Source organism: Vigna unguiculata, chromosome 11 (assembly GCF_004118075.2).
Source record: "Vigna unguiculata cultivar IT97K-499-35 chromosome 11, ASM411807v1, whole genome shotgun sequence".
In the NCBI taxonomy this organism is placed as follows: domain Eukaryota; kingdom Viridiplantae; phylum Streptophyta; class Magnoliopsida; order Fabales; family Fabaceae; genus Vigna; species Vigna unguiculata.
The window spans coordinates 26,047,173-26,070,261 of NC_040289.1; the positions used below are offsets into that span (position 1 = coordinate 26,047,173).

General features: G+C 31.4%; 1 protein-coding gene across 1 annotated transcript; it reads right to left on the bottom strand.

Moving 5' to 3' along the window:
* Positions 1–1,606: 1,606 nt before the first annotated feature.
* Positions 1,607–4,305, bottom strand: LOC114170632 (peroxidase P7-like). Its single transcript, XM_028056153.1, has 3 exons — positions 4,106–4,305; positions 3,708–3,909; positions 1,607–2,215 (listed from the first exon to the last, which is right to left on the bottom strand). Exons 1-3 carry the CDS (start codon positions 4,303–4,305, stop codon positions 1,664–1,666), a joined length of 954 nt encoding a protein of 317 aa, XP_027911954.1. The 3' UTR covers positions 1,607–1,663.
* Between the last annotated feature and the right edge of the window lie 18,784 nt (positions 4,306–23,089).

A 23,089-nucleotide genomic window follows, 5' to 3' on the forward strand; every position in this document is an offset into this window, starting at 1 on the left:
AATATCCTTAGCACAACACTAAAAATTCACTAGAGAATCAGAACTCTAAAATTGAGGATATTAAAAGTAATGTTTTTTTATTAACAATACACAATAAGATAATTGATATTAATTATATAATAAATGATATTAATTATATAATAAACGTTAGTTTTCTATGAAGTTCATGATTAATTTTTTAGAAGAGATTAGCTTACTTAGTTTCTTGATTTTTTAGTTATATCTTTTTATTTACAAAATATCAAATTTAAAATTCAATTTACTCATACCAAGGAATAATAGTCATGGTTATTAAACTCACAAGTTAATTTGTTAACTCGGATAAGTTGAAATGTTCACGAATTTGGTTTCGATTCGACAACTCCACGAGAAAAAACTTTAAATGCAAAAGGACTTCTTACGGAGGGCTTTTTTTGAAGAAAACTAACTAGATTAGGGTTTGAGATTAAGCCTCTTCTTTTTCGTTCTTCTAAACTCCTCTATTGTGTATCCCCTTTGTCGCAATAGAATAATCTTTGTCGCGCTGTCCATCTCTTGCAATCGCATCGTGTTGCTTCACTGTGTCTCGCCATCGCTTTTTCCATTGACGTCGTCCATTGTCGTTGCCTCACCACCACTTATCTCGTCACTACCGTCGCTCTCCGTCTCTAGTCTCTTTTTGTCGCATGCTCTGTTTTCGTCGCACACATAGTGCATACATTCTTTGCAAAGTCTGCAATGTTTGTTTGTGTAAGTGATACCCTTGAGTTATGTTTCAGCCTATTAAATTCAGCCCCTCTCTATATAGTTTTATGAACTTTTTTTTAAGAGATAATTCTTCTCTAGTCTACCAAAAGTAGTGGATATTTTATTTATAGTATATTTTTTATTTTTGTACTAAAATTTCAAATTTGATCAAAATGTATAGGAATGGATCAAATTCAATTGAGAGTAATCCAACTTGTTCCTCATCTATTAAAAGTACAGGTAAAAATCTCTGGGAAATAGGTATGATATTCGATGGAAACATGGGATAGATATTAATGGTAATGGTAGAAAAGTGAAATGCAATTATTGCTCACATATTGTAAGTCCAGGAAAGCATTAAATCTTGGGGAATGGTAGGAGATGTTTGGGAATGGAACTCAAAGTTTAAGAGATTTCTCATTCAAATTCTAAGCTTGACTTGTATGAACTTATTTATTTAAAGTAGTTTTAAGTTATATAATTTTTGTGGAAATATTTGAAGTATGATATTACTTATATAAAAAAAATAATGTCAAAGTAAACTCCTACGAGTTTACTTAGCTCTCATGAGTTCACATAATCTCTCACGAGTTCACATAATTTCTCGAGTTTGACAAACTTGGTAATAGTGATAGTACTAACATTGGACTCTCAAAAGGAGATGAAGAGAATTTGAAAATACATAAATGTGGGAGGAGTTAAGGAGTGATCCAATGGGCAATAGCAACTTCAGAAAAAAAAAAATCTTTAAAAGCTAGATGATGATCCTAACCTTAATAGTATATAAACCACGACACACCAAATATGTAGTCACCTTTCGACCATAACAGTAATGGTCCTCTTAGATCATCAATTACACAAACATGAACAAAACGACATAAGCATGTTCATAATGAAGATGATGATCATTATTACTATTATTACTGCTATATTATGATCAATTCACCACCCTGCAGTTCCTTCTTATCTCCCCATTGGTCCCAGTGAGAGGACTAATGTTGCCCATCTTCACCATGGCAGCAGCAAAGTCCTTTAAAAAGGTAATAGTATTGGCAGCATAGGTCCTCACAAGGGCATCTTGAGAGCCACCATTGAAAAGCTCTTGGTCAGAGTGGAGAAGGCCACGTTGGTTCAAAAGGTTAGTGTAGTACTCGTTGTCAAAATCGGTTGGTGTGACAAGGTCAAGAGGGGCCAGATTGGAGTTCCCTCCAGAAATAGGACAATTGGCCCTTCTTGTGGTGGCAAAGTTTGGATCAATGTTGGTTGAGTTGTATATACGATTTCTGAAGGATTGGCATTGTGCTTGGCCAATTGTGTGGGCTCCTGAGAGCGCTATTAGGTCCCTTGCTGTGAGACCTTTAGATCCGAACGCGGTTATCAGGGTGGAGAGGTTTGAGAAAGGTGAAGGGATTTGGCTGTTGGCTGCACTTTGACTTGCTGTTCTTGCATCTCTTCTTCCTAGAGGCACTATCCATGAGGGTCCTCCTAGCTGCAAACAATCATGGATTTTAAATCCTTTACTCATAGTAGTGGAACCAACACATTTTCATTGTATTATACTAAAGAACAAATTTTCGTCTAATATTTGCTTTTCTAAATTTGTGATTATGTGTTAGATAGAAGTTGATGATCAATAGTTGGACACACTATAAAGAGAAATGAAATATTTGGTGGGATTTTATACGGTACCATACAATTTCTTCTTAAAGAGATAGGTAAGCATGAGACATGAACCTTGATTTTTGTTTTTTATATATAAATTGATGTTGTTTTTGTGATGTTTTTGGTGAAATTGGATCCCACGTCACAAGAAAATGGAAATAAAGAAAGAAACTAGCATCATGTTAATTGCTACTTGACTTGCTTATGAGAATGACTTCAAATCAGAATTTCAGTGACATTAGAACGTTTGAGGGGGGTTTAAGCTTCAGTTCTTAACCGAAGCATGTTCTTTGTCGATAGGCTTTGATTTTGGAAGAAACTAAAGCCTATATGTGAAATAAAAAAAATAATTTGAAATTTTTAAATGCAAAAATGGTTGCTAATTATTAAATAATTTGAAATGATATGTGAAATTATTTTAATGCAGCGGTGAGGAGATGAGAACGGCATTTGTGTGGCAAAAGAAGGGAAGAGAGTGCAATGACAATCAATTTGCATGTCGTGGATGTGGAAAAATGGTTAGGAATAGACGTTGGCGGCGACAAAGTTAGGCAATAGTGAAGTAGAGTAATGCGTCTCGCATGAAGAACCTGAAAAAGAAATGCTTGCGTTAGGACACAAGCCTTACAAAACCGAAAAAAAAAATGTAAGGACTAGAAAATGAACCTCTCGCGAGGGAAGATACATTGCAACAACGACGTTCGCATCGAAATGGCAAGGGAAGGGAAGAGAACGCGAGAGAAAAGAACAGAGTGGCATTCTCATTAGTGGCAATGAAGAAAGGGCTAGAAATGACTGTGTCATTCGTGTTTCCCAGTTGCAGAGGAAAACAAAGGAGTTTACAGCGGTACAATGAAACAAATGTCTTTAATGAAAGTGTAAAATATCTAAAAATTTAACCTAGCAAAGGAATAAACTTCGGTTCTTTATAAAATTGAAGTCTATTCTCTAACATAAAGATAAAAATTCATAAATATCATTATTATTTTGAAATTTTTATCTCTGTCAAAGGTATCGATCCTAAAATAACAGAAGACTATAATTTTAGTTATTTTAGAGCCAAAGTCTAAACTCATCCTAAAATTTTAAAATGTTACCGTATTATTAAAGGCTTATTATTTTAAAAAAAACAAAGCATATACAGCAATTTCGAAAGCGTGCAGTAGTGAATTACTTTTATTTTTTGTGCATAGTTGCGTTCATTTGCTAACTACTCATGTTAAAGAAATTATTCTAATTTGTTATTTCGTACTCCATGCATCATGTTAAACGTTTATGGAGAATTGGTAATTATATATATTATGGAGAATTGGACTCACCCGCACTACTCCATCTCTTGTGGCAAGGGCAAGAATATCAGCACAAGACACAGTGGCATCGCAAGCAGCTTCAACGTTGGTTTTAATGTCATCAATAACTTCGAAGCCCCTCAATGAATTTATGTTAGGTAATGCATTTTTCTCTCCTGTGAATGTTGCATTGTCGTCCAATAAAATTGATGCATCACAGCCCTGCAAACAAAGAAATAATCAAAACTATAAAGAGAATAGTTTTGAACTTTGCACATGCAGCCAAAAAGCTAGAAAGTTAAGGAAAATGCAGAAGATAAATGTATAAATGTGGCTTCCATTTGGACACAGATGATCCTAATATGGAAAAAAAAAATATGTGAACTTAGATTGAAAGTGCAAAGAAGGTTAGCAAGGTTTACTTGTACGAATGAAAGAACAAGCGAAGAATAGAGGCAGCCATCCTAGGTTCTGTGGCAACGGCTTGTCTCATTGTAGTGCGCACTATGCTTTGAAGTTTGGGGCAAGTTCTGGCATAAAAGGAGGGAGAAAGTTGTGCATTGCTTGAAAAGGCCAAAAGAGAAAGCATAGAAACTATAACAAAGAAAGACTTGTTAATGGAAGACATGTTTTGTATAACTAGTTTGAATAGCTAAATAACTCTTTTTTCTGTGAGTTGTGAAGTTGGTTTTAGAAGAAGAAACCTTGCATGATATTTATAGGCAAAAGGGTGTTATGCATGCAGAGAAGAAGAAGGGAAGAGAGAGAAAGAGTTAGATATGTGAGTTAGAAATTAGAATTAGAAAATGGAAAATTATGTCTTCAATTAATTGTGTTTGGTTCAATTTTCAAACTTGTCTGCTTCTACTTTATAGACGTGCTTTCCTTTTGTTTTGGGAAAGATGAATGGAAGAAAAATTGTAAAATGAAGACAAAAGAGTTGTTGACTTAATCTATTTTATCAAAGCAAACCATGCAAAAACAAAGTAGTAAAACATATTTTGAGTAGTATGAATAAATGTAGGGTTTGAATTATTGTCTTATTAGTGTGATACAAATTTATACGTGAGTTTAAGGAATTTAGTTTTGTTATTGTATCTATTTATACATATTATTGTGATTAAAATTGGATTCCTTTTTTTTAAGTTAGATTTAAATTTATAGGCTGGTTTCTTATATAAAATACTATATATATACACTAAGATTTAAGTATGGTATGAATTAGGAATTTAAATAAATTTATGTGTTATATTATATTTTAAATTGAAAAATGAAATCTTAACAAGACTCTATCAAATAGAGTGGATTGAATGTTATTTTATAATTTATTAGTCAACACTATCCTCTAAATCAAAAGTTAACAATATAATATAAATGTATTTTTTGTTGATATTTTTTTTCTTATTATTAATAGTATTATTATTATAATTATTATCAGTATTAGTAATCTTATTAACAATTTTAATGTTTTTATTTTATACGGGACCAAAGTTTACAATAACAAATTTTAACTATATACTACTATTATTCTTTTATATATTAATTATTACATCAATTTTAAAATATAACAAAAATAAATTCATATACAAATATATAATTAAAAAAAATATAGACCCGTGTATAGGCACAGGTACCATGCTAGTTGTAATAGAAAGATCGTTTTAAATTTTATTGATATTTTTTCTCTTACAAGTATTTGCATGTTAAAGAAGAAAATAGGATAAACCCATACGAAGACGGTTAAATTGGTTTTAAAACAAAAATGTTCTTTATAGGTTTCAAAGACATATTCACATACTTTTATGATTTCTTTTGACATAATTGGAATGAATATAATCTTTTGATAAGACATTTGAGATTTTTATAATGATTTGATTCTATAGATGAATTTATATCAATTGAGTATCATGACTTATTTTTTTTTATTAAAGAATAACAAGAGTTATATTATAAGTACACTTTAATAATTTACATTCAAAAATCACAGGCAAAAGAATTGAATAAAATATTTCATAAATTACAAAGAAATGGTGATACCACATACATTCACCTCAAATCTCACGACATGAATTACAATAGAGTAAATGAATTTATAAGTAAAAAAAAAGACAAAAAGGATATCATCTTAAATTTGATTTTACAATCAAAAGTCCTATAGTCAAGAAATAATTTTTCAATCTTCTTGAAAAAATTGATTACAACAACTTGAATACTCTCAAAATCTCTCTCACTCTCGTTTTGTTGTTCTAGAATATCAAAAAGTTATTTTCAAATAAGAGAAAATGCAAGATTTAAATAAATTTGACATAACTGTATGTTAATTGATTATCTTAAAATTTTAATTGATTTACGAGAAAGTCAACTTGTTTACTTATCATATATTAATCAAATATGCTAAGTACCTAATCAATTATTATATTGATTAAGATTCACTCAAGGATTTATTCTTGGCGTTACACATTTGGCATTTGCTAAGACTTACAAAACACACTCAAAACCTAATGCTAGTATATAAGACAGATACTTCTACTAAGACCTAGACATCATTAAAAAGAAAAAAGAAAAAAAAAAAAAAAACTCCAACAACTCTTTTCTTTAAGATGTGGTAACATTGTAGAGAGACTTTTAACATACTTATATTAAGAAATCATTTCTTTATTGATTTAATTAAATACCAAATTAATGACTTTGAAAACTTGGTTTGATGAAAAAATTGGAAAGCTATATTGCACACAAATCTTAGCATAGGTTTCCTCTTAAGATTTTTTTTATTATTATTAAATATATAGATATGATTAAGAGGTATTTAACTTTTACACATAAATAAAAATATTACGGATGAAGCATGCAAAGTATTTCAGTCAGCTCTTCCAAAACAAGTTTTTGTCTTTTTTTAACACAACAAAACAGTCTTGTTTTAGAAAAGATCTTACTTTATCTTATAAAAAAAGTATATTTTAATTAAATATAATCACATTTTAATTATTTTAAAATTTAATTTTTATTTTTTTACATGCTAAAATTTAATTATAATAATATTATAATTAAATAATTTCATTTACAATAATTAAATATAAATGTTTAACATAATGTTATCAATTTATTATAATTATTAACGTTTTTAATATTTATTTATTTTTTAAATAGTAGTATAATTTTAATTCTTTAAAATATTAAGTACTTTTTATATTTATGAATAATTGAAAATATTAATAAAAATAATATTACCTTATATTTTCAATTAAAATAGATAAAGAATTAAATATATTTCTATTATCATTCGGATCCTATAAAAAAAATACTTGATTTAATTAAAATTAAATTTAAAATAAATATTTAAATATAGTTATATTGTTTAGAATGCAAGGTGAATAGAAATTAAAGTTATGCATTTAAAAGCTAACGGTGTAAATATATGTTTTATTATTTATTATATAATTATCTAAAAAATTTAAATAATATTTTAAAGAATTACAATTTATGTAATTAAACAAATTAAATTTTATATTATTAATAAGTTAATTAAAATATAAAAAATATTAACGAAGTTAATAGTTTTAATATAATAAAGTAATATTTTAATTAAAAAATAAATTTGTGTGAAGTGTTGATCTCTTATTAAGGAAGATTTTTCATAATATTCTTATTCACAGGGAAATTATTACTAAATAGGAAGAAAAAAAATGAAGAATTTGGGAAAAAATATTAATGATTTACTGAAAAATAATTAAGTGCACTTATATATTACCTAATTAATTTCAACCATTAATTTAGAATAAAATGGAAGACTTAGATGAAGAGTAAATTATTTAGTTAGTAAATCCCTACTCATATATGATAGTAATTGGTTATATTTAACATAATAAGAGTTACTCTTAATCTAGACCTCATATTTTATTATTTTAGATGAACAACTGAAATTAATTAGATAATAAGTGTAATGTAATTGTCTCTCAGAAATCTTTTTTTTTAAATTGTAGAAAAATAAATATTTAAGTTTAAAAATGTCTTTTTCCTTTCTAAATTCTAATGAAATCTCTAAATAGATAGTAGGCTTAATTATTTTATTGGTCACAATTTTGTTCGTAAAGATTCAACTAAGAACTCACTTACATTTTCGTTCAAATCAAGTACCATTTTTTTAAAACTTGACTAAGTTAGGTCCTTTTTGTTACTGCTGAAAAGGCGATGTTAAAACTAATCATGTATCAGGTTGGTTGTAGTTGTTTGTTTTAATTTTGTTTAAACTTCTTTTACCATTTTTTTGTCCATGTGTCAAGTTAGTGGCGTGCAACATGATAGTATCAATGCCATGTAGAAATGATAGTATCACATGATAATGTTAATACTAAGCGTCACTATATTGTATTCAATTCATTTATATACGATTTTTTTATTCAATCCAGTTGCATTTTTTTAAATGGATTCACCCTTTTCAAATTTGGAAGACATTTATTATTTGTATATGTTATACTAATATTTTAAAATTTATTTTTTATTAAATATTTTTGAAATTATTTTTAAACCAACTTTAACGATATTATGAGATTTCATTTACTTCTAATCTTATAAAATATGTATTAATAATGTAGTAGTTTTAAATACTTACTCTTTTTGTAAATAAATCTTAAATTTATTTAATAAATACAATTATTTATACGATAAATAACAAAGTATTATCTAAATAAAATAAAATATAGAATAAATATTTGTTTGACTTTAAAATATTAAAATTTAAAATAAAAAAATTTAAAAAATCAATTTTTATTACATAATTAAAAAAATAAAAAGGGTTAAATATGTTTTTAGTCCCTTAACTCTAAGTGAAAATTGGAATTAGTCCATCTTTAAAACTTTAGTCCAATTTAGTCATCCAACTTTAGAAATTCATGAATTTAGTCCTTTTAACCAAATTTTATTAAGTTACTTAATTAATAAACTCAATACTTGGTATTTTAAATGGGTACGAAAATGATGACAAGATAGGTATTGGGATGGGTACGGAAAACATGGGGAGTGCAAATATCCATCCCCTTCCATATACCCAATTGAATAAATCAGATATTATTCATATCATATCCATATTCATATTTTTATCCTGTTAATGCGAGGATTCTCCGTAAAAACAATAATGGGTTCAGACAATATCTACATGGACGAGTTTATTTACTATCCATGCTTGCCTATATTATCTCTTTAGAAAATTATATAATAAATATTTACTTTCAATAAGCAATAGGGGTGTCAATGAGGTGGGTAAGATACGGGTAGTAACTCCCCGTAATCTACCCACTGGATAAATATTTGTTCCGTACAATCCCTGTATTTGTGCAAGAATTTGTTATGCAAGTACCCACTTGCGAGTATTTACAAAAAAAAAATATTTAATAACATATTTTAACCATAAATTCAAATAAAATACAATACATAACTTTCATAAATTTTAAACAAAGTCCAAATTATCCATTTAAATAGTGTTGAATGACAATTTAACCAATTCAAATAAAATACAATACATAATTTTCATACATTTTAAACAAAATCCAAATAATCCATTTAAATTGTTGAATGATAGTTTACAAAGAAATGAAGATTTTTTAAAACCAATTGATAAAAAATAATGCATCCAAAATTAATGTGTTAATATTTTAATCATATTTCTTTGATTTAAATGAGAGTATAACGGGTACGGTATCTATGGGTACGAATACTATGATACTCATACACACCTCATTAGTATGGGGGTATATAAAAATATTTGTACCCGTTATCTGCATGTATTCATTTACAATATTCATTCACTGTCTGTTAGAGGTGTTTTATCCGCGGATACACATTCTTTTTACATCCCTAATAAGCACTAAAACTAGGTTTGAAAAATTTATAAAAAAACTTCATGCAAACTTTTGAGAATTAAACTCAGCTTTCCAAGAATAAAATTTCAATTTTAAGAGAGTCACCCCAATAACAGAAGTTAGCATGTGTATTTTTCTTTGGAAATAAATATGAATTTGGCAGCTGCCTAATGCGGTAGAAATTTAAAACATGCATGGATTCTCATTGACTTAGATTTAATATTCTCATCACACAATATTCAACTTGAAAAACATGTATTCATTTTTCTTCCACGTCAAATATTTAAAAAGAACTTATAATTCAAATTAAAATCAGAAGTACCAAATAAAAATAAAGAATAATATAACATATAACAAATTACGCATAAATAAAATTTATGAAAACAAAAATGTTTATTAATTTTGTATATGTTAAGGAACCAAAGTTGATAAAGTATTTTTTTTTAAATGTAGAAATACAAATACTCAAGTTTAAAAATGTGTCTTTACTTCATAAATTCTAATGAAATATTTTAATAAATAATTGGCTTAATTACAACATTGGTCCCAATGAAAAATTTTAAGGAGGTCCTCACTTACATTTTTGTTTCAATCAAGTACCAATTTTTAAAAATTTAACTCAATTAGGTCTGTTTCCATTAGTACGGTTAACACTGCTAAGGACATATCATGTGTCAGTTTGTATTTTGTTTTTAAACACTTCTTTTGTTCACGTGTCAGATTCGTATCGTGTCACGTGGCATTGTCAATGTCATGTGAAAGTGGATCGGCCACATGTCAATGTCAGTGTTAAATGTTATTGTGTTGTATTAATTAAGTTCACATATATGTACCTTTTATTCAATTGAGTCTATATTTTTTTTTTAAATGGAGGCATTTTTCCCGACTTCAAATTGAATAAAATTTATTATTTGTATAAATGTTATACTGATATTTATATTAAAATTATTTTTTTATTAAATATTTTTGGAATTATTTTTAAACCATCTTTAACGATATTATTAGATTTCATTTACTTAAATTACTTTTAATCTTATAAAAAATATGGATTAATAATATACTCGCTCTAAATGTAATGCCCAATTATTGATGTCCTAATGTTTCAAGGGCTGACCTTAAATTTGTTGGGCCTAAGGGCTGGCCCATAGAGTGCTAAGGCCCCTAAAGCTGTCAGGGTCGCCCTTTCAGCTTTCACTTTTTGCAAACAACCTTTCTCATATGCTCCCTCTTCGTTTCAAAACGCTCTGCTAGGGTTTGGTCACAGCTCTTGGTTAAGCTAGCTCTAAGCTCAGCTCTACTTCACGTAAGTTAACTTTCAACTCATACTAGTCCCTTTTTAAGTCTCCTTTTCGTATTTTTCGCTAGAGGTCCACTGCGGTAACCTTGTCCCTTTTCTGTGCCGCTGTTTCACTTCATAGATATGCTCTTGGAGCTACTTGTTTCGTTGGCTTAAGAGTCAAAGTTTGATATTAGCCCCTTTCCAGGTAAGGGAAGTTAGGGTGTTCTGTTTCTTGTGTTTTCTGCTTGCTATGGTTCTTTTTCATGATTTTGTATGCCTGAGTGGAGTTTTGATGATATGAACATGGACTGTGTGATTGATGTGGTTAAATGATTGAACTGTGCATACGCGAACAATGGAGGGTTCTGGTATTCTCGCCCAAGCGAGCCTGTCTCGCTTAGGTGAGATAAGTAGTAACTCGCCTAGTTTGCCTACGCGAGCTGTCGCTCAGGCGACGAGCTCCAGTTTTGAGCAAGAGCACATCTCGCTCAGGCGAGGAGGTCTCGCCTAAGCGAGAGTACGTGACAACGTCACTGTTTCTCTTTTCGAGCCCTTGCCTAGGCGAAAGGAGCTCGCCTGAGCGAGATACCCTCTCGTCTGAGCGAGACCCTTCTGCCTGAGCGAGAAGCTGGGCGAGAAGTGCGTTAGTTCTGTGGTTTCTTGGTTTTTGGATTTTGGTCACATGTTTGGACTGATTGTATATTTTAAAGCATGAGTTGAGTGATTTTGCATGAGTAAGATGAATGGTGGTCTGTGGTTTATGAGTTTAACAACGATTTGGGTATGATGCATGTATGGAATGATTCATGGGCTAGATTCATGAGTTTTGGTATGGCTTGGGCATGATACATGTATGGGATGGTTGGTACCAAAGTGACATGGAATTGGTATGAGCAATACTTATATATTGAATATTGGAACATGTTGGTTTGGGTTAAGACATAATTTCATGAGCCTCTAGGTGAGACCTCATGGTGGTGCCTCAGTTGGTCGGGACGTAATTCCATGACCCCTATTAGTGAGAGTTCATGGTGGTGCCCCATCTATATAATTTAGTAAGGATTCAAGGTAAGGTTGCATCCTAACACTCTAGGGAATCAGTTAGTCTCACATAGAGCAGACTGACTCCTGTGATGAGAGTAGCAAGAGGCCCAAAATCCATTAAGGGCTAACCTTGTATGTGGGGGTTGAGACATTGTAACACTTAGCTCGAGGGTGAGCAACTCGGTAGAGCAGGGAAATCCACCACAAGTGCAAGCATTCGCTGAATCCGACTAAGTTATATGTATCTAGATGAGTCATGTCTGAGTCTTTGTGTATTGTTTGCAAGTCATAAAATGATGGGTTGATATATGTATCTTGAACTATGAAATTGTATGTAACTACATGATAAACTATTTTTCGGCTCTAGCTTACCCTTCTGTTGTTTGTTGTGTGTCTGGTATGTGTGGCTTTCTCTTTTTGCGATGATCATCAATTCATTTATGTGAGCAGATGCGAGGAACACCCGTGGTCAACAAGGAGGTGATGGTTCCGCTGCATAGCTTGTTTGGGCTGGAGTCTGTTAGTTGGGCTCTTCTTTAGGGCTATAGCCCATGTGATTCTTGCCCTTGGGCCTTATTTCTAAATACTATTGTTTTATCATTGTACTTTATTATTGGCATCGTGGTGTACCCCTTTTCCCATTTGAATTTCTCTTGGATAATTGTAAGGAGTAATGTTTAAGCTCTAGGACTGCGCTACTATATTACTATGTGTGACGTTTCCTTTAATTATGACTATTAATTAAATGGGGCGTTACAGTCAATGTCACGTGAAAGTGGCACTGCCACATGTCAATGTCAGTATTATTGTGTTGTATTTAATTAAGTTCGCATATATGTCCCTTTTATTCAATTGAGTCTATATTTTTTTTTAAATGGAGGCATTGTTGTCCGACTTCAAATTGAATGAAATTTATTATTTGTATAAATGTTATACTGATATTTATATTAAAATTATTTTTTTATTAAATATTTTTGGAATTATTTTTAAACCATCTTTAACGATATTATTAGATTTCATTTACTTAAATTACTTTTAATCTTATAAAAAATATGGATTAATAATATACTAGCTCTAAATATTTACTCTCTTTGTTAAATATATTTAATAAATATAATAATATTTATATGATAAATAACAAAGTATTATCTAACTTAAAATGAAATAAAATATAGAATAAATATTTGTTTGACTTAAAAATATTAAAGTTTGAAATGAAAATAATTTTAAAAGTCAATTTTTATGACATAATTAAAAAAATAAAAATATACAACAATTTAAATAATTGATATCTACAAATTAAATTTAATTATTTTTATGGTTATAACAGTAAAGTAATTTAATATGTACTTACTTTAATTAATTTAATTTAGTATCTTAAAATGTTAATTTTAATAAAAAATATCAGTATAATATTTATAGAAATGATAAATTTGGTCCTAATTTGGAGAGTGGCAACATTGTTCCATTTAAGAAACAATAAATTTGGACTGAATTGAATCAAAAAGTCATATATAGGGACAAAATTGAATCAGAAAGTCATATATAGGGACCGAATTGAATAAAGACAATGATACTTGACATTGACCCATATCAGTAACATTGACATGTGGCATGCACGAACCTAACACATGGACCAAAAACAAATTTAAAAAATAAAAAATAAAACTAAAAAAACACAGAAACGACGAACTAACACATGACATGTCTTTAACGTCGTTGATACAATATAATGGAAATGAACTAATTGAGTCAACTTTTAAAAAATTGGACTTGATAGAAACAAAAATGTAAGTGGGGACCTATTTGAAACTTTTCAACCAAAATTGGAACCAATGGAGTAATTAAGCATAAATATTATAATTTACTGCTTGAACCTCGCACAAATGAAAAAAAAACATTAAAGTAATAATAATTTTAATTTAGTAATAATTCTTTTATCTTTTAAACTTTTATCTATGTTGGATAATGGGAATGACAATGATATTAAATTATTATATTATAGGAAATTAAACCTTTTACACAATTGTGATGGTAAAATTACACTTATAAGAATTAAGGGTGGCAAAACGGGCAAATCCGACCCGTTTTTGTCCTGTTAAAAATGGGTTGAGACAAACCAATCCATTTGAACAATACGAGCCAAAAAAACACAACTCGTACCTTTTCATGATGGGCTAACGGGTCAGCCCATCTGGCTAGTCCTTTGTTTAAAAAAATGTATTTTTTTTCATTACATGTGCAATTAACGTGGCCTAACATCATAACACAAAATGATATGATTGATAGTTCAATAGCAACAACCACAAGACATAAAACATCAACATAATGAATTGAATATGTTCAACATACAAAATGTATTCAATAGTTTATAAATCACTATACAAAATGTATGCATAAAAGAATAAAACATCTATTTCAATAGCAGTAGTCGCAACACTTCTTTGAAAAGTAGTTCAATAAGAGTAGGTGCAAGACTTCAATAGCAACATCTTCCACCTAAACAAAAATATTTTGTGACATTAATATAAACCAAAACACCTATTACAATGAGCACAATATTAAAATAATACATTGGACATAATAAAATTTTCCAGCTTTTCCAGCTCTACCAAATACAGGACATAAAAATACATTGAACATAGTACACTAGACAATAATACGCTAAACTCACCGAATTTCAATCTTTATCATTTTCAGGATCATTAGAGGTACCCTTGGAACAAAGTCCCTCCACTCTTTTGTCTTTGTCATTGTTTTCGTCATCGTCAAAGAAATTAAACTGGAGAAAAAATTAAGATATAAAATATTTTGCATGAAAATTAAAAAACAATTAATGACATCTATAATAGACAATTTACTATAACAAAAACTATGCTTCCAACTAGAAGTATAAATAATTGCCTCCACATTTGCTAACAAAATACAATTTTTATACTTATTAAGAATCCTATAACTAATCCTAAATGTTGATTAAGATGCGACTGTAGTAATTCAAATGCTTAGTGCAAGTCCCAACATTCAACGCAATTCCACCATTCAAGAACATCCATAGGTTTTGAAAAATGAATATCCAATATGGGCTCGTCCAAATATATATCAAGTTGATTCTTTCTCATTTTAGCTCTTAGTTGAAGTTTACGATTTTGTGATTCCTAACATGATAAACAAAACTAAATAACTTATATGAGCAATAATAATTAATAAATTAGAACAAGTTAATAACTTACTTCTAATAGGCTTGGCTTAGAAGATGAGGATAAGACTTCACTCTACTTACGCTTTAAAGTTAAAATTGAATTCTTTGAACAATATTGAAAGAATAACATGTATAGTTTTCCCTTTATCTTCCCCATCTTTAGTTCCCAGCAAAGAGGATCAACCCTTTCAAAGCATAATCCCAATGTTACTAATTTCATCCTTGGATCTAGAATTGCTCTAAATGCAAGAACAATTCTATATTCATCCCAATATTTATCAAATTTCACCATCATTTTCTCAACCATATTTCTTATAACTTCAACTCCATCTTGTACACTTTTCATTAAAAGGCATTGAATTTTTCAAACTTGGAAAAAGTACAAATTGGATTAAGGATAGCTTGAGCCAGAAATCAATTTGTAATTTCAGGAAGGGCAATAAGAAAATAGTGGTTTTTTCTACTCTTTTTCATACCTCCTCTAATGGGTAATACTTGTAGTTCTCATCAACTAGGTGTAAAAATTTGAAAAAACCTGTTGGTATTTAAAAACACTTTGAAGATAAAAAAAGTTGATTTCCACCTTGTAGGAACATCTAGACACAATCCACTTGATGTGTCAATATCCTCTATTTTTTGAAGGCATTCTTTAAATTTAATCATTATACTTTTATAATTCTTAAAATAATTGATGCTCTCTAATTTTAACATCACCAAGTACCTTCAACCCTTGTTGTAATATCAAATTTAAAATATGTGCACAACAACGCATATGAAAGAACTTTCCATCACAAATTAATGAATTTTGAAAAACCAGCTGACAATTTAAAGTTTTCACCAATACATCATTGTTGGAAGCATTATCGAAGGTGATAGAAAATATTTTATTTTCAATTCCCGGTGATGCAAACATTCATTTATCTTCTTAAACCACTCAAATCCAGTGTGAGGTGGAGGGAAACCCAACTTCCAATTTGAATCAACATAATGCACTGTTAAACTTATATAACCCTCATTAGTGCAAGATGTCCATAAATATGAAGTTAAGAAAATCCTACTCGTAATGTTATGCAACTCTTCCTTCAACTTGCTCTTTTCTCGTCCAAATATTCTCAATATGTCCTTCTTAATAGTATTCCTAGAAATAATAGTTGCTTCAGGATTCAAATAACTTATCCAACTCCTAAGTTTGGGGTACTCAACAAACTTGAATAGTAAACCACATCGAATAATTAAATTAACACATAATTCATGGGACACCATTTGGTCTATTTTGTAGCCTTTCAATTTTCCTTGCATGTGCACCATCATTTGACCCACATCTTCGAGGTTGCTTTTGGTAAACTTTTCAACATGACACTTTACATGAGAAGTCCAAAATTTTGCACCACCAACTATATACTTTTCGTTACAACCATTACACTTTTCCCTCTATTATCCATCCTTACAAACTGTAATCTTAGTAAAAAATTTCAAAATATTAGAGGATCATACCTTCTTCTTTTTCTTATTAGCTTCAACACTTTCATTATCCAAAATATGTTCAACCACATTTACGGTTACATTATTTGATTTGTCATGGATATCCCCACCAACAGGCTTGTTAATTGAATCATCCATGATGATGTTCCTATTACACAAAACAAAAACTGAAACATTGAAACTAAACTATAATGCAAATGGAAAGTTCAAACCATAATATACATTGCAGTTCAATTTGACAATACTATACACTACAGTTCCATTAAAACTTCAAATTTAATACTACATTAATATAGACTGCATTTCAAACCAATAGAGAACCAAATCAAATCAGTAGAACACGCCCAAATGAATACCCAAATCAACAAAACAAAGCATATATACCCAAATCAATAGAAGAACACAACACAGCAAATGAAAACAATCAATTTTAAGGTGAACGAACTTGTCGTTGTGCCACTAGCAAAAGGGTTGATCATTGCTGCCATCGCCGAGGGTTTCAACTTCGTTGCCACTAGCCATCTTCCTTTGTGGGTCATGCCGACTTCTTCTTCCATCACTGATGCTTTATTCTGAAATGTGTCCCTTTGTTTCGTTCAGTTGAGGGAGATGAGATAACTGAGAAGGGCTTATCATTGTTGTTGCCAACGTGGGTCACGTCGGCACGTACTTCCACCACTATTGCACATCCTTCACGGTTGAGTAGAGAGCAAATGAGGCTTCGTCGCATCCTTTTTTTTTAATTTGCCAACACCCATACGAGCAACACGAGCCACAAGGTTACTGATTTTAATTTTATAAAATTACAAGCCACACGAGCCAACCCACTTTCTTTATCAATTACGGGTTACAGGCCAACCCACGGCCAACCTGTCCTACAACCTAATGGGATGATAGGACAAACAAGTCAGGCTGACAGGTTCAATATCCTGACCTAGCCCATATTTTTTCTAGCACGTTGACAATTTAACCCATTTTGCCATTCCTAATAAGAATGACTTAGAAAATAAAATCAATTGTATAAAAAAAATCACCCAAACATACATAATAAAAATAAACAACAAATAAAAGTATTAAAAAAATAAAAAAGATCAAATATGTGCCCTAAACTATTTGAAATATCATTAAACTAAATCCCACAAAGGAACAAATTTTAAATTGGGTATGGCAAGATTGAAAGTATATCGAATTAGAAAACTTCTCAGATATCCAATTAGTTGAACTCGTTCAGAGCTAATGATAATTATTTTAACAAAACAAAAAATTCTTCAAATGAAACAAAAACTAAGAATCATAGAGAATTTAACACTTGAAGTTGAGAGTCAAACATTATCATCTAAAAAAATAAATAATAAATAAAAATATTATAAATGAGTAGAAATAATCAAATGTAAGACCTAACAACTATTTGATTCACTGAAATTGATAATATACCATTTGAACATAGTCACACAGAATAAAAAAAAAAGTGTAATCAAGGTTTTAGTAAGAGGAAAAGTACCTTTGAAATATGATTGAACTTTGTGGATATAGAACAACTCTAATTGGAAGATATGATGAAAAGTTGTGTACCAAGAGAAAAGAAAAGGTTACGACTAAAAGAATAATATATATATATATATATATATATATATATATATAATCTTTTAAGTTATTTAATTAATAAACGAAGTACTTTAGTATTTTAAATGAAGACGAAAATGATGACAAGGTAGGTCTTGGGGCAAGTATGGGAACAGGGATAGTGCACATTGTAAGACCCGGGAAAATTAATTAATTAAATAATTAATTAATTAATAAATAAATGCGGGTAAAAGACGTCTTTATGGCATTAATTGTGGTTGAGAGTACTTTGATTGTGTGAGAGGACTTGGGTTTAAGTCCTAAGTATGTCAATTATGTGTGATTGTTTTGTTATTAATTTTTAAGAATATGTATGAGTAGGTGGTTGGTATTGTAAACTTATGATTTGATTGTGTATATCACCAAATGTGGTTTGGTGTAGTGGGTATGCTTTGTTATTGTGGGTGGAAGGTTATGGGTTCAAACCTTGGTAGACAGAACTTAACCTTTATTTTTTATTAAACTTGGATGGGAGTGAATGTGGAAGGGTAAAGAACCTAGCAGAATGAGGGCAGCCAAGAGGGTTGGAAAAACTATCAAATAATTGATATTAAGAGGAATTAAAACCCACCCTAAGCCCAAACTCGTTTTATTTTTAACACACACCTTAAAGGGTTTTGGCATTGCTGGAAATTGACTTTTGTGAGAAACACGAATTGGAGAGTGTGAGAAGAGTGGTGAGGGTACAAGGACTGGACTAAGAGGGAGAGTGCGAATCAAGGATCCCTCATCTTAATCTTTCATCCAATAATCTAGGTTAGGGGAGCTGAACCTGAAATTGTATGCTTTAGGTCGTACTTGATTTGGGTATAGCCTGTGTTTGATGAATTTCGTGTTGAATGAGATGAATTTCGGGGTTTATGGGTTGGGTACTATTGTAATGGAATTTTGGACTCAAATGTATGACTATAATGGGATTATGCTTTGGATATGATTTATCTGTGTGTACTTGGCGTTTTGGGAACCAAAGGTAATCTAAAAATTATGCATATGTGTTGTTGAAATACTGGTACACAAAACTGGTGTGAATTGGGATACAAATTGATGTTTGGTGTGCTGCTGTTTTGTGCGTATCAATGTATGGACCTGTAATTCTCGCTCAGACGAGCCAGGCTCGCCTAGGCGAAATTAGCAGGGACGTAAACCCTGTTGCTGTATGAGCGTCTCGCTCAGGCGACGAGGATTGGATTTGAGCGACACGTACACTCGCTCAGGCGAGATGATTTCGCTTAAGCGAGATGGTGTTGAAGTTGCGCGTGTTGAGTGCGACTTCTCGTCTAGGCGAGGGTTAATGGGTTTTGAGCGAACCAGGAACTCGCCTAGGCGAGATGACCTCGCCTACGCGAGACGTCGTGACCATGTGTGATGTTTTGTTTGCGTTTTAGCTCAGGCGAGTTGGAGATGGGTGTTTGGGCGAGTGATGACCTCGCCTAGGCGAGAGTATCTCGCCTAAGCGAGATAACGTGGTATGGTTTCTGTTTTAAGCTCGCCCAGGCGAGTTGGGTTAGCCCTGGCAAGGTTGAGAGCTTAGTTTGGGCGAGGAGTCCCTAGTCTAAGCAGGTTTATGCTATTTACTATGTTTCTATGTGCTTGTGAGTGTGTTTGGTTGTTATACCATGGTTGGATTGCATATGCATGTGTTGTGATGTGTGGGCTTGAAGGACTAAGTCCATTAGGGGTCTGGGATGTGCTCGGTGGTTGGACACATGATGGACATAGAACTGGTTAAGTTCCCGTCGTCTACTATTGGGCGAGGAGTCCTTAGTATGGTGATTGCATGTGTTGGGCGCACGATGGGCAAGGAACTATGATGTTCCCGTCGGCTACTATTGGGCGAGGAGTCCATAGTATGGTGATTGCGTGCGTGTCAGGGTCCAAGTGAGAGACTTGGATGTTTATACTACAGGCGAGGAGTCTGTAGGGCAGAACTATGAGCGGGATAGGCTCATAGGGTTGGACCACAAATGAGTTAGTTTCGTGGGAGCACAGGGAAGTCCCAAGACCTAGTTCATGCATATGACTCATGAAGGACTATGAGGTCATGGTTGGGTGATTTGAAAATTATGGGTTTTGTACTTATATGATTTGGGTGGGGAAGCATATTTATTTCATATATGCGGTAGCAGATGATTTGATAGGTGAGCCAAGAGACGCTTAGACTCGGAGCGTGGGCTAGCTTGGGGATTTTTGTACATGTATTATTATTTTGGTTTTTGAGATAATTATGTAATCATTTCGGGAGCCATTGAATTTTATTTCAGTTTATATGTATGGACTCCTGATTTATGACAGTTATTTTAAAGTTTTCAATTTCCCGCGTTTTTGGGAAATAGTTATAATCAATGCGGTATTTATTTTAATTGGAATTTTTATTTATTAAAAATTAGTAATATTCCTTAGGAATGTTACACACATACCCATCCCCATCCACATTCCCAATTGAAAAACTCGTGTATTACCCATATGCCATATCCTTAACAAGTCAATGCGAGGATTCTCCATGAAAATGTGAACAGGTTCAAACAATATCCACATAGGCGAATTTATTTATTATCCATATACGTCTAATGTCCCTTGAGAAAATTATATAATATATATTTACTTACCTAGTTGACAATCCAAACATTTAAGCAGAGATACACCAGGATTGGGCAATCTTTAATGGGTTTGCACAAAACTGGTGAGCAAGACAACTACTCTTTCAACTTGTGGAAAGTCTCCTCGCACTCGTCCATGCAAACTTGTCATTTTTCTTCAAGCATTGATTGTAGGGAAACCTTTTACCACCAGCGACGGATAGAAAACAGAAGATCGTGACCAACTAACCTGTCAATTGTTGAACCTCCTTTACCGATGTCAGACTCTACATCTACGAAATTGCAGAACATTTCTTAAGGTTTAGTTTTAAATCAAAATGATTTACCGTGGCAAAGAACTCTTCTAAGTTTGCAACATGGTCCTCTACTTTTCGCGACTTCACTACCATTTCATCCACATATGCATCAACATTTCGCCCTAGCATGTCGTGCACCTCCTCATGGATCTACGTCCCGACCTTTACAATTTTTCCTTTAGCAATCTTAATGGCCGCAACATCTTCTACTAGATGAGGGCGTCATTTGTCAAAAATCACCATCGGGTCCAATTCCATCTCTAGGTGATTCACTACAAGCATATCACTTTTCACTATCCATCCTCGACAATTCTTCATGTTGCCCTCATAACATTTTTGGGCAACTTTCTAATCTACCCATAACACTCCTACTCCTCCCTCCTCAATTGGGTGTTTCACCTTTAGGTGAGTTATCGGTACCACTGCTCCTAGCTTATTGAGTGTCGGTCACCCTAACAGGAAGTTATAAGATGATGGGGCGCAAACCACCATGAACCTGATCAAGAGAGTTCTTGTCGCATTGCCTTCCCCAAAGGTTGTTCAAACTTCAATGTAACCCATTACTTGTACTTGCTCCTTGAAAAAGCCAATGAAGACTCCATCGAAAGGTTCCAATTGTTGCATTGGAATTTGCAGGCCTACAAAGGCATCCCAAAACATCACTCCGTCGAACTTCCCTAGTTGACCAAAGCCCAATGCACTCTCCTATTTCACAATATCAATGAGATGACCATTGAGCCATCATTATGCGAGAACACATCGATCATGTCATCATCGGTGAAAGGGATCATTATGCCTATTGGTTTTTCTTCGTGTCGCCAGGGTAAGGACAAACCTGGGTACCTCCAACCACTGGCGGACCTAGGATGTGACAGGGGGGAGCCACGGCTCCCCCATTTTTTTTTTTTAATTTTTTAATATATATTTATATATTTTTTAAAATTATATTATATATTATTTATATTAAAATTATATTATGGAAAATTATAATAAAAGATAAAATAAAAAATTTTAATAGAGACATTAATTTATAAAAGAGATTAGGGTTTTTTTTCTGACTATAAGATCTTTCCATCATGTAAATTATCATGAAAGTCTGTGAAGAGAGATAAATATAAAGGTTGGAAAATAGAGGTTGAAAACACATAGATTGAGATTCATGTATACATTCTTGCATGATCTATCACAAATCAAGGTTAGTATCTTATTATGATTTATGTATGTTAGTTTATGATTCTTTTTAGGATGTTTCTTCCAAATTAAGTTTATCCTAAATTAATATAACCCCTAATTATGATTTTAGGGATTCTTTTATGAAATTGGTATGAACCCTAATTATAATTTTTCTTAAATTATTATAATCCTTAATTATGAAATTTAGGGATTTTGTGTTTTTCGCTACCTATGGTATTTTTTTTTAAGTTTTGAATTTATACAGTATTGCTTATTTAATTAAAGTAGTATGAGTTTTATTATGTTTTGCATTCTGAAAATTGTGATTTGGGAATATAAATTTTATTTATTCTAAATAGGTAAGAGGTGATAAATTTATATTAGAAAGATTATGATAAAAAGTAAAAAAATTGATTCCTTTTTTTCAAAGAGGAAAGTTTGTGATGAAGATGAAAAAGAAATGCATTTACGTTAACTAAGCTTGAGAAATTTAATAAGAACCAAGAATTTAAGACAATATAAAACAAATCTCTAAAGTTATCAGAGTTACATATAATTTAACAATTCAATAGAACGTGATCTGGAAAAAACCACATCAAATTTGACAATATCACAAAATCAAATTAATGAGATACGAATGCTTGATCTAAAATGGTATTCATGAATTGGTATCATGATATAATAGCGAATGATAGTAATATTTTTTGAATTCTACTATTATATGTGTTTGTTATAAGAAGAGGAAATGAAGAAAAAAAAAATGAATAATTTTTCTTCTAAAAATAAATTATATATAATAAATCTAATTTGACTCCCCTACAATTTTAGTCTAAGTTCCGCCACTGCCTCCAACGAGCATTATTG

Bases quoted from the DNA above. Each gene is read 5' to 3' on its own strand.
- LOC114170632 (XM_028056153.1), bottom strand. From the start codon at position 4,305: ATGTCTTCCATTAACAAGTCTTTCTTTGTTATAGTTTCTATGCTTTCT. The intron at 3,910-4,105 runs GTACAAGTAAAC...TTGATTATTTCT, and splicing joins CTTCGCTTGTTCTTTCATTC to TTGTTTGCAGGGCTGTGATG. The intron at 2,216-3,707 runs GTGAGTCCAATT...GATTGTTTGCAG, and splicing joins CAAGAGATGGAGTAGTGCGG to CTAGGAGGACCCTCATGGAT.